The 13160-nt window shown below is 37.3% G+C and overlaps 1 protein-coding gene across 3 annotated transcripts in view; it reads right to left on the bottom strand.

Annotated features, from left to right (window-relative positions):
- Positions 1 to 13160, bottom strand: part of KLHL8 (kelch like family member 8) — a 40234-nt gene that overhangs the window by 18506 nt on the left and 8568 nt on the right. For 2 of the 3 annotated variants that reach the window (XM_079774833.1, XM_079774832.1), the window contains 3 exons: positions 11553 to 11915; positions 1684 to 2232; positions 462 to 648 (listed from right to left, as the gene is read on the bottom strand). In XM_079774833.1, the coding sequence (XP_079630959.1) occupies positions 462 to 648; positions 1684 to 2232; positions 11553 to 11765 (949 nt within the window). In that variant the 5' untranslated portion in view covers positions 11766 to 11915. Of the gene's footprint in view, positions 1 to 461; positions 649 to 1683; positions 2233 to 6335; positions 6496 to 10885; positions 11213 to 11552; positions 11916 to 13160 lie in introns of those variants that run through there. The other variant, XM_079774834.1, reaches the window with a different exon arrangement.

Genomic DNA, 13160 nt, shown 5'->3' with positions numbered 1-13160 from the left:
TCAATGCAACATAGTAAAATAAAATAAGTGCAAAAGTGTTCTAAAAGTACAAATGTCAGGAACTAATTCTGATGATAAGAATTAGGAAAATCTCAAAATAAGAGGTATTTCAGCAGGCTCTTTAGAGTGTATAAAACTTGTAATGGCTTTATTATTATTATTTTTTCACTGAATGTATTAGGGTGACACTGGTTAATACAATTATATAGGTTTCAGGTGTACAATTCTATAACACAACATTTGTATAGTGTATCATGTAATGGCTTTTTAAAAAACTGGCATGTTGGTAAAACTGTCTGAATCATGTACAGTAAGAATTCATAAATAACCTTATGTGTGAGTTATTACTCTAAGGCAATCAGATACTAATCATCTTACAATCAAGTCTGGGCATACATACCCAACCCTCAAATACAACAAAGATCCTTCCAGCAGAGTTGATAAACGAGTAATTTAATTACCAGCAGTATGCTTCCTTGGTGTAGTCCGAATAGAGTATTCAAAGTCAGGTACTGCTCTGCTACTCAAGTGAAGGTGGTAGTTTCTTGCTTCATCCAATAAATCTCTACATTTTAGGTTTTGCTTGACAATCTGTTCTTTTGCCACAACACCCATAAGGAAATCCACTGGCAACAGCGGCAAACGAACCTAAGATCATGAATAGTTATGGATATAAAATTTAAGTTGTAACTGGATAGCTCACGCTCCACTTTCACTGCAGCATATCACCCTTTTAAAACTCATTTACGTCATGAAGACTTAAAGTACAATGTGCCTCGTTCTAAAGCCATTTCCAGTACTGGTCTACACGAATGAAAACAGATTATATGCTAAATGTATCATCCCCTTTTAAGTACAGATTTAAGAGACTAATAATATTCATTCAATAATATTCATTCAAATTTCTTCCAAAATGGTACTGTCATAATTAGAAGGCCCCTTGCTGCTAAAGAAAAGGCACCATCAAAACAAAACTGCTGTGCTTTGTTATTTTGCCCCTTAAAGCTAAGACTGAACACACGAAAATGTGATCTATTTCTGAAACACACAAACATTCAGATCTTCAACAAATAGGTGCTGTTTTCTTCAAATCAATGACCTTAGAAGATTATATACTAACTCAAGGCTGCATCCTCTCTTTTTGGAGAGGCACTCTCTTCTCCCCTCTTAAAAGCAGCATTGATTTTCCAGTGGAGTAAAGGCATTATCGAGCCAGGCAATACAATTTTGAGTTAAAAGCATGCACTCACAAAGCATCCACACAAAAAGATACAGCTGCAAGATAATGAAACTTTTTGTTTTTGTTGACAAACTTATTTTCAAAGTAATTGTAACGGCTGTTTATTTATCTTCCTAAGTAACCCCTGTTGACAGTAAAAAATAAATGACTAAAATAGAGATACATTTCTGAGATTTAAAAAGTAAAACTGTGGCGAGGGAAGAAAATGGGAAGTGGTATCTTGTAGTTCTTTCCAGAACAAATCTATATGCAGAGAATATTTCTAAATCAAGTGTGACAAATTCAGATTTACTGTTAAATAGTATAATAGGGAAGTTAAGCGTCAAAGCCATTTTCACACTGTTTTACATCAAGTGATAATTTACATCTTTCATGACAAATGAAACATGTTGATTTGCTTCCATATCGTTCATTTCTATGCACAATCTTATTTCAGTCCCTACCTGTGCAAGCGTTTCATCCAGCCATTTGGAATGATGCTGAGGATTGGCAAGAAGCCACTTGATGGCTGCATTGTAGACCTGTTTTTCATTCTCAATATTCAGATCACTGGAGGACAAAAGCTTATGGAGATGCTGGGGTGACACACTTACAAAGTCTTCGCACTCCACTACTTCAGTAAAGTGCTCACAGGCATACTGATCCGCCATGTCCATTAAGTCTATTCGATTGTGACTTTCCGCAAAGGCTCTTACCGCCAAGCAGTTGGAGGGATGAAAATGTAACTTCATGTATTCACAGCAAGCTCTAGCCACCAGTTCAACCTGCAGAATGCAGGCTGCATATAAGAGAGGCTGGACGTTGTCAACAGTCAGAGTGAGCCGTGAAGAGTAGACAAACTTTACCAGGTCTTCTATTGCATCGCCATCAAAATCTCTAATCTCAATCACTGTCTGCTTGGCTTCAGCCATTTCAGAGAGAAACATGGCTCTGAAGTAGGGAATAACGCAAGCCAAAACCAGTTTGTGACAAGAGATTAACTTTGAGCCAACCTGTTCCAAACAAACAAAACGGGACTCAGTTTAATAACACAGCTAGTTTTAGATCAGCATCAAGCTTATGCTATAGCGGGGACAATAACGCCAGACAAATTTAGTGCATTTGTTTTAACAATGTAATGCTTTGGTCACTTACTTTTTTTTTTTTTTTTGAGTTTGCATTTTATTATTTATTTATTTATTTATTTATTTATTTATTTATTTATTTATTTATTTTTAACTATGTGCACGGATTCATGCACATTGAAAGGATATTAATATTAGAAGGTGGCCAGTGGGGTGGGACTGGGCGAGAAGGGCTAGACACACCCTGGAGCCAACCTCCTGCAGTCCCTCCCCGGCCAGCTGGCTGCACCTGGGGTGGCGCCGTGACTTGAAGGGCATCTGCGGAGTGAGCAGGGTACCTCAGGTAGGTGGGGTGCTTTGGCCTGACCTGCGGGGATCAGGCTGAAACCGGCTCTCTGACCTCCCGAGGGGTCCCAGAGTGCAAGAGGGCACTCTGCAAAGTTGCTGTCGTACAGGGTGTGCAATGCAAATGCAAGTGTGCAGTAAACCAGATTCGGGCCCGACAGTGCCCCAGCAACAACATAACCCACGGCTGAAGGTGGACCCACACAGCCCCGCAAGAAATCGGGCTCCCTCCTCTCTGATTTCAGGGTGTGTCATCTGAGAACCCTTGCTGCCAAGTTACTGTGGCTCGGCAGCTCCTATGTTGAGTGTCTGCCTCCTGGTGGTCAGTGCGTGTCATAGCAACTGGTTGGACAGGTGGAGGGACACTTAACATATTAGCCTTTTATATATATACTAGAGGCCCAATGCATGAAATTCATGCAAGGGGCTTGGCTCTCACAGCCCCAGCTGCCTCAGCCAGCCCTCGCAGCCCCGGCTTCGTCGGAAGGTCGTCTGGATGGTTGTTCTGCAGTTCAGTCTAATTAGCATATTAGCTCTTTATTATATAGGATATATAGATTCTTTATTGTTGAAAGTTTTACATATTTCTCCTCTTTCCCCCATTGACCTTTCCCCATGGTCACTTACTTTTAATCTAGGCCAATTTCTTAAAATCAGGTAATTTTCTTCTTCCAAATTAGCCACTTATCTTTTATACATGTATCTATGTATATATAATGTATATACAGTAAACAATGATATATAACACTGTACAAGTTTAAAATATAATGATTTGGCCAAAACCGGTTTGGCTCAGTGGATAGAGCGTCGGCCTGCGGACTGAAAGGTCCCAGGTTCGATTCTGGTCAAGGGCATGTACCTTGGTTGCGGGCACATCCCCAGTAGGGGGTGTGCAGGAGGCAGCTGGTCAATGTTTCTCTCTCATCGATGTTTCTAGCTTTCTATCCCTCTCCCTTCCTCTCTGTAAAAAATCAATAAAATATATTTTAAAAAAATATATAATGATTTGATATATGTATTATAAAATGATTGTCACATAATTACATTCTTTCTTCCCTTATGATGATAAGTTTGAAGACCTTAGCAACTTTCAAATATATATACCATCTAATATTATTAACTAAAGTCATCAAGTCAGGCACTATTTTAAGTACTTTTCATATATTAACTGACTTATTTGATTATATACTATTATTATCCACAATTTATCAGTGAGGAAACTGAAGCACAGAGTAAATAAATCAATATTTAGTAGTATTTAGTATGACTTAACTGAGGTTTTTTCACTTCCTGCTTAAATTATTTTGAAATAATGAAATAATGTAATTAATAATTACATTAATTTTATATAAAAGTAATAAAAACTCTGAAATCTCACCACGTTAATTATTTAAAGATTAGATTGCTTGCAATAGTTTGCCATTACAAATGACATAGTAATGAACTTTGCTGTAATTGAATCTTTGTCCATTTTCCCTATTATTTCCTGCAGATAAATTCTAGAAATGCTGCTTCAAAGAATAGGTACGAAATTTGGATACATTCTGCTAAATTGTCCATTTTTTATCTACCTACAATAGTTGTATTTCTTCTACAATTTTTTTCTATGACGTTTTTCTTATTCACTTGTAAGAACTCATACATTTAGAGTGTTAATCATTTGTTTTATATATACTTTAAACTTTCATTTATTACAGTGTACTTGTAAATTTTATTCCCCCATATATTTTTATATAATCAAATCAATCTTTTCTTTATGATTTCTGCTTTCATACTATGCTTGAAATGGGAGTCATTCTAATATTCGATAAACATTTACTTCATGTCATTTTTTTCTAGTACCTTTTTTGTTTCACAATTCAACTTTTATTTCCATCTGGAAATTTTGGATACTGAGTAGACAGATAGCTTCTTTTTAACCTAGTAGCTATCCAAATTTCCCAGCACTTTATATTGAATAATCAATGAATACAAGTAATAGAATAGTAGTGTTTAAGCAATTTTTCTGTTTTCATGTAGCAGCTGATTATATAATACACTTATAGTTGTATATCATTATTTGGGAACTAATTTTTAAGTAACAAATTCTGAAGAAAAAGGTCTGAGGAGTTTTGCTTATAAATGTTCCTCACCCAACTTTTTTCACTGATTTACAGGAAAAATGAATTAACACATATTTCAATGAACAGATGATCATTTCTGGCACATATGCTATATTTAATTTTTAAAAAGAATTCATTAAAGTAGGATTTAGATTCTATTGAAACTCAAGTTGAATCTTACACTAAAGCAGAAAGCTTGGCATGTTTTTAAATTCACTTCAACCCTAAAATGAGATATAAAATCTGATGTCAAACATTTTCAGAATAGCCTTAAAATATCCCCTTTTTAAAAATTATCTGTACATGTCACCATTGATATTTGGTTTTTAGGCAAATATCTGTAAATCTCACATGATATCTGCTCAATTAAACAACTTGCCAATATTCTCTTACATAACATTACTATACTATAAAATAGAGTTCTATGATTTCCAGATAAACAGTGTTTTAACACTGCTTTTTCACCCAAGCTGTACAAATCAATGGCCCATAAGTTTCATGTTTTTATAATAAGGTTCTGTCTCTCTGTTTTAATTTTAACTTCTTGATCCAAATAAACAAAAACATGGATATTTAATGCACATACACACAAAATCACACCCCTATGTACCCATTAAAATAAATACCCATCTTATCTTTAAAAAGAACTTTAAGTAATATGTATGAAATAGGAACATAAAAAATTTGTCTTTTTATTCATTAATTCTCCTTTGACACTATATACTTTCATTATATTCTTGAAAGTTTATTTCTATATTTTTCTTCTCTGGTACATAAAAAACATTTAATCACAAATTTACAATTAAAAGAAATCAAAGCCTATAGACTACATATTTAAAATTGGGTGAAAAATACATAATCTAAAAAATATAGACATTACTATACGATTTTAAATTATATAAGTACATATTACATTCTGTGTCTTTGATACTAGTGAAATTTCTAATTTATATTCATTTTTATCAGATCAGTGAACATATAAATAATTCAAGATGCTCAGGGGAAAAAACATGCCAAGCTTACAGTTTAGTGAAATACGTAAAATATCAACATTAAAAAAATGTTCCCTGCCCCTGCTCAGTGGTTAGAGTGTTGGCCCTCAGACCAAAGGGTGAAGGGTTCAATTACCGGTCAAGGGCATGTTCCTTGGTTGTGGGTTGTACCCCAGTCCCAGTCAGGGGCATGTGGGAGGCTTCCTCCCTCCCTTCTACTCTGTCTGAAAATCAACAGGAAAAAACTGTGCGATTAAAAAGTAATAATAAGCAGAGTTATGGGTAAGCAACTATTGCACAAAGGAAATTGTTGGGAAAAAATAATAAAATAAAATGTTCCCTTATTTTTAAAAAAATCAATACCAAGTAATTTTCCATAGATTAGCCAATAGGGATCAGAAAACAATGAAACAAAGGCTTTTAGATTGAGAAAGCACTTCCCTTTTTTAAAAAATCTTTTTTATTGATTTTTTTAGAGAGAGAAGAAGGGAGAGGGATAGAAAGAGAGAAACATCAATCAGCTGTCTCCTGCACACCCCTCACTGGGAATCGAGCCCACAAACTGGACATATGCCCTGACTGGGAATCATACCTGTGACCTCTTGGTTCATGAGTCAATCCTCAACCACTGAGGCACACCAGCTGGGCAAGCACTTCACTTTCAACACAGGGAGAAACAGGGGAAGTCAAGCATCCTTAATTTTAATAGCTGATTCAACATATAAGTCCAACCAGAAAAACTAAGTAGAACTCTGAAAACATAAATGATCTTTTGGTGAATTATGAGGTAAAATGAATGAAAAATGATATAAAAATAACATTAACTAAACAAAGAACATCAAAAATTCCAGTTTGGCTCAGTGGATAGAGTGCTGGCCTGTGGACTGAGAGGTCCCGGGTTCGATTCCGGTCAAGGGCATGTGCCTTGGTTGCGGGCACATCCCCAGTAGGAGATGTGTAGGAGGCAGCTGAGCGATGTTTCTAACTCTCTATCCCTCTCCCTTCCTCTCTGTAAAAAATCAATAAAATATATTTTAAAAAAATTCCAGTACTATCAAATCTGACTTGTAAAATGAACCTATTTTACATAAGGAAGTCATTTATTTTTCAACTTTTTCTCTCTCCTCCCTCATTCTATATAATAAAAGCATAGTATGCAAATTGTCCCCTCTACCGGGAGTTTGTCTGGGAGTTCGACCAGGGACCGGGCCGGGGAAGGGAGGGAGGCCCCAACCAGCAGTGGCAGCAGGTGGCCAGGGAAAGGAAGGGAGGCTCTGGCTGGTGGTAGCGGCGGTGGCAGGTGGCCGTGGAAAGGGAGGGAGGCCCTGGCTGGCAGCCGGCAGCCACTAGGGACCCTACTAGTGCATGAATTTCATGCAATGGGTCTCTAGTCTATCTATATAAAACCCTACTGCAAATCGACTGAATGGTGGAACGACTGGTTGCTATGACACACACTGACCACCAGGGGGCAGACGCTCAATGCAGGAGCTGCCCCAGCCCACAGGCCCTGACCGGCAGCAGTAGTGGGGGGGGGGGGGGGGGGCGGGGCCGGCGAGTGGGTGGCACCAGGCCAGCCAAGGCAGGTGGGAGCGGGGGCCCCCAATTGCCCTGCAGATTGGCCCTGATCACTGGCTAGGCCTAGGGACCCTACCTGTGCACAAATTTCGTGCACTGGGCCTCCAGTACAATATAATTTACTCTTAAGTAAACAAATACTGTTAACCTTCTAGTATATTTTTCCTTCCAACTTTTTTTCTATGCATTTTGAAACATAACTCAGTTGTCATGAATTTTGTTTCCTAAGTTTCTGAAAAGTTTTGTAAGCTTCATTCTCATTGGCTATACACTATTCTAAACCAGGGGTGGGGAACCTTTTTTCTGCCAAGGGCCATTTAGATATTTATAACATCATTCTTGGGCCATACAAAATTATCAATTTAAAAATTAGCCTGCTAGGAATGTTAGGGAGAGGTGGGGAAGATAAGAGATCAATCAAAGGACTTGTATGCATGCATATAAGCATAACCAATGGACGCAAAACTATGGGGGGTGAGGGCATATATGGGAGCGGGGTGGGGGGGGGCAATGGTAAGATATGTACACATATAATACCTTAATAAAAAAAAATTGGGAAAAAAATAAAAAAATAAAAATAAAATAAAATCTTTAAAGTCCTTTAAAAAAAAATTAGCCTGCTATATTTGGTCAAACATTTAACCCTTTGCACTCACTTGCTTTTTTCTCGATTCCTTTATTCTACTCGGGATTTAATTTTTTAAATACCCCAGATTTTACAAAGCACGGCAGTAGAATAAAAAACTGGAGTTTCTTTTCATACAAACTTATTTATTTGGATTTTTTTATATTTCAAATTATTGATACATTCAAAGAGTAATTTTAATCTCTATAATTTTTCATGGTGTGATATTTCTTGAAACATTCACACACATGAAGACCTGGTTTACATTCACATGTTTCACAAATATAAATCGTCTCTCTTCTTCCTCCTTTGATTTTTCTGTTAGAACAAACAACACAATCTTTGTGTTTTTTGTTAGGGTGAGGTGTGATTATATGTAGCTTTCCATCTAAACGTTGCTCTAAGTTAGTGGATAATAATCTACCCCTGGAAGTTAATGTACCATCTCTGAATTCTCCAACAAGATCATGTACTAGTTTCCTAATAAATTTCATATGCGTTATCGGTTTTTCATTTTTTCTTTTTTGGCATCAGTTGAGACGGCATTTACATTTTACTTGTCCTTTCATGCTAATGAAAACAAGAAAAGATACTGGAAAAATAGACAAAAATCCCCCTTCCTCCCATGGTGAAACTACGTGTCGAGTGTGGCTCGACATACGAGCTGCTACCGATGCTAACTGTGTCCAGTCACACTCGACATCCGAGTGCAAAAGGTTAATTATCTCACCCCTATGCCTTGACAGGGCCAGACCAAATGATTTTGCAGGCCTTATGGCCCCTTGAGCCAGATGTTCCCCACCCCTGTTAAAGAGTGGATGCAAGACACAGTTTATTTAACCGTTCTGATATCAGCCATCAAAAACTGAACGCTTTTCAAAGCTCTTGATACAGACTGTCAAACTGTCCACACACAAAAAAAAATGAACCAATTTACTTATCCAACAGCAGTGTTTGAGAATACCTCCTTCATAAAAATTTAAAAAACAATAAATGTTTTAAATATTCAGTATGTTGATAATTGATTTTAGCTATGTTTAATACTTATTTAAAAATTGGCTATCCTGTGAACTATTCTTTTGCAAACTAGTTGTTTTACATAGGTTCACTTCATTTCTAAGTTTTAATTATATAATTTCATTAACACAGATTGTTAAAAATCTTTTACAAACACCTCAAAAATTTTTTAAATCATTAAAAAAACCTAAAGTATATTAGGTTAAAATGTTTATAATGATGCCACTTAAACAGTCAATGTTTGAGAACTAGACTGAAATAAAAGTGCAGAAGACACACAGTGGAACAGAAAGAACTAAAGACTGGAGGAGGAAAAAACACACCTATGTAACAAAGATTCCTTTCATTATGTGCTTATAAACTACTAGAGGCCAGTGCACGAAATTTGTGTCGGGGGGGGGGGCAGTGGGGTGGGACAGGGAGGGTCCCTCAACCTGGCCTACACACTCTCGCAATCTGGGACCCCTCAGGGGATGTCCAACTGCTGGTTTAGGCCCAATTCCTCTCGAAATCCGGGACTGCTGGCTCCTAACTGCTTGCCTACCTGTCTGCCTGATCGCCCCTAACTGCTTTGCCTGCCCCTAACCGCTCTGCCTGTCCCTAACCACTCTACTTACCTGATCATCCCTAACCATTCTGCCTGCCGACCTGATCGCCCCTAACTGTTCTGCCTGCCTGCCTGATCATCCCTAACCGCTTGTCTGCCTGCCTGCCTGCCTGATCGCCCCAACCACTCTGCCTGCCTGCCTGATCACCCCTAACTGCTCTGCCTGCCTGCCTGCCTGATCACTCCTAACCGCTCTGCCTGCCTGATTGCCCCTAACCTCTCTGCTTGCCTGATCGCCCCTAACTGCTCTGCCTGCCTGCCTGATCATCCCTAACCGCTTGCCTGCCTGCCTGCCTGATCGCCCCAACCACTCGCCTGCCTGCCTGCCTGCTCAGTGCATGTCATAGCGACCAGTCGTTCTGCTGTTAGGTTGATTTGTATATTACCCTTTTATTATATAGGATAATTTTTCAATTTAATCCCTTGTAATTTCATAAAACCTTTTCACGCAAATAGCTACTCTTTTCAATAATTCACCAATTTTAATGAGTTTGAGTAGCCAAAAAAGTGTTTTATTTCCAAGGTCAAGAAGGATTTGACTTTGGGTGGTGGGCCCATGATGCAATGTATAGATAGATCATATATCACAGAGATACACACTTGAAGCCTAAATAATCCTATCAACCAATGTCATCCCAATAAATTTAATTTAAAATTAAAAAAATAAATGGCTACACAGTAAAAAAATAATAAAATAAAAACTAATTAAAAAATTAAAAATCGTTATATTCTATTTATTTCCCATTCATACATTAATATGCTGGATTGGTAATTCATTAAATTCAAATAATGTATTTTACACTTTTTATTTTTGCCAAAGCCAGTGTAGGTAACTGAATATCATACTAAGGTTGAAAATTAGAACTATCATGTGAAATTAAAGCATAATATACCATATAGAACAAAATGTTCCTTCATTAAAATATACGCATTGCTAGATTTCACAGAGCAGAATTACATAATGCTTTTCTTTTCAAAATCCTAGAACCTAGAAATATATAAGGACACTAAAAATTTAAGTAAAGCAAATATAGATCATGTATACACAGTGTAACACTATAATCCTGGACACTCTGGGCCTGAAACTCAAAGTTTATGCTTTCAGTTATAGACTTTTGCTAAGTGTCCCCGATCTGGTTTTCCAAGTATACCCTCAACCCACAACTAAAGAATCTGTCTGATCCGGAACAGAAAGAAAAATCTAAGAGATCCCAAAGTGGCAAATCTTATGTGGAAAATGCCGTATGGATGCATTTAGTGATACGAATTACTAAAATAATTTTAGTACTACACGGAGATAAGAATAGGAGAGTACCTTAAGTGAATAACGAAAAACAATGAGAACACAGGCTCTTCCCCACTACTTGGTCACTTTCCCAGTTTTATTAAAACTGTCTTGTGAGGCAGACTGATATGATTCTATAAAACATAGACAAAGTTTACTAAAGACTTTTTCACCCAACTCTAAATAGACTCTACACACTATCTGTATATAAACAATCTCTCTTAACAGAAAATAGTATTGAAGTAGAGATTAAATTACCAGGATAGGAACTTAAGTAAAACACCAGTGCAAATGAGTAAACAAGCAAGAATTCCCTACTTCTAACCAAAATCAAGAGTAAGTGAATGCATTAACTTTTTAAGTTCACAAATTAAAAGCTTATCTGGTCAATAGCAAGTTGATTTTACTAATAGTAACTATTTGTTATTTTAGAATTCCAGAACTCTCAGAAGTTAAACTAAGAAACAATGACTATCAACATTGAATTAGTATGAGAATTTGATCTTTTGCTAATCTCTCTTTATTTATCCTCCATTATGTTCCTTCCCCTTCAATCAAAAGGATTGAGACTAAAACCATTCTGATTATAACAATAAGTACAGCACCAAAAATTTTCTGATATGGTTATAGAAACCCCCGTTTTTCATAATACTCTGAAGAGACAGGGAAAAGAGAGGAAAAAAAAATACAGTCTGACCTTTAGTGTGACATCACAGAGCTCTCCATTTTCATAAAACCGAAGAAGAGACCCATGAAAGTCTTTCCAAGCTTCCTGTGCCTCAAAGATGAAGGAGTCGTCGCCATCGCCATCACTGATGGAAGATCTGGTCTTCGTTTGCGGGGGCTGCTGCCTTTTCCCCTTTGGGAAGTGATTCCTAAGGCATTTTGTATTCATAGAATCTGAAGCCATTTGCAACACTATTCTTTTAATAGAGCTGTCTTCTCAAACATCCCACTTATTCTCTTGTAAATGGTAGGGCAAAAGCGGAAGGTAGATGCGGCCCACTAAACTTCAGACATTTTCAAAACCCACTCAATGCCATTGTCCAATTTGCTGACACTGAAAAATAAACAAAACACACGTAGAAACAAACTAAAAGAAAAAAAAACAATAATAATTCTAGTTTACCAATATTATATATGTAAAAAGACTATATAAATCAAAAAAGAACAAGTAACTTTGGAGCTCTTATGCTAAATGTCACATGAAGTACCTCAGCAAAATATAGGTGACCCTTGAACAATGTTTTGGATTTTTTGTTAAGTAAGATTGTTTATATACCAATATTGTTCAGAGGATGGATTCAAACCACCATAAATCAAAAGTATTTTCGACTCACAGTTGGAAATGCACAGTTAGGAAACCGTGGTTGAGAATGAGAAAATACTGGGGTTTTGTTGTTGTTGTTTTGATATATTTTTATTGATTTCAGAGAGGAAGGGAGAGAAAGTGAGAGATAGAAACATCAGTGATGAGAGAGAATTGTTGATTAGCTGCCTCCTGCCCGACCCCCCACTGGGGATCGAGCCCACAACACAGGTTTGTGCCCTAAGAATCGAACCATGACCTTCCTGGTTCATAGGTTGACGCTCAACCACTGTACCACACAGGGTGGGTGAGAAAATACTGTTTTGACTGAATCCACAGATGTTAAACCCATGGATACAAAGGACTGACTACAAAAATTTGTATATAAATGGACCAACATAGATCAAAACCACGTTTTGAAGTATCAACTATATTTCGTATCAGTGAAAAAACTCCTTTAAAATCTAATTTGAGCCCTAGCTGGTTTGGCACAGTGGATAGAGCATCAACCTGTGGACTGAAAGGTCCCGGGTTCAATTCCAGTCAAGGGTACAAGCCTGGGTTGCGGGCTCGATCCCCAGTAGGGGTCATGCAGGAAGTAGCTGATCAATGATTCTCTCTCATCACTGTTGTTTCTATCTCTCTCTCCTCTCTCTTCCTCTCTCTGAAGTCAATAAAAATATATATATTTTTTAAAAATCTAATTTGAAAATTCTGGGAAGAAGGTGAAATAGAAAGCATCAGGAATTTGTCTTCCCACCTAGACAACAATTGCAGTGGCAGAATCTGTCTGGTGTAACTATTTTGGAACTCAAGTTTTGAAGGCTGACAACTTTCAAGGAAGACTTGGATGGTAAATCATGGTTAATGTTGGTCAATTTCAGCTCTTAGTACAGTAGCAGCTTTCTATCCACACCCTTAGTCACATGCAGGGATCCATGCATGTGTTCCAGGAGCAGCAGCTTGCACACAATTTGCAGGAGCCATGGTGGGCAA

Source organism: Cnephaeus nilssonii (genome assembly GCF_951640355.1).
Source record: "Cnephaeus nilssonii genome assembly, chromosome: 1".
NCBI lineage: Eukaryota > Metazoa > Chordata > Mammalia > Chiroptera > Vespertilionidae > Cnephaeus > Cnephaeus nilssonii.
Note: the sequence above shows the minus strand (reverse complement) of the source record. Positions and strands in the feature narration are given on the sequence as shown.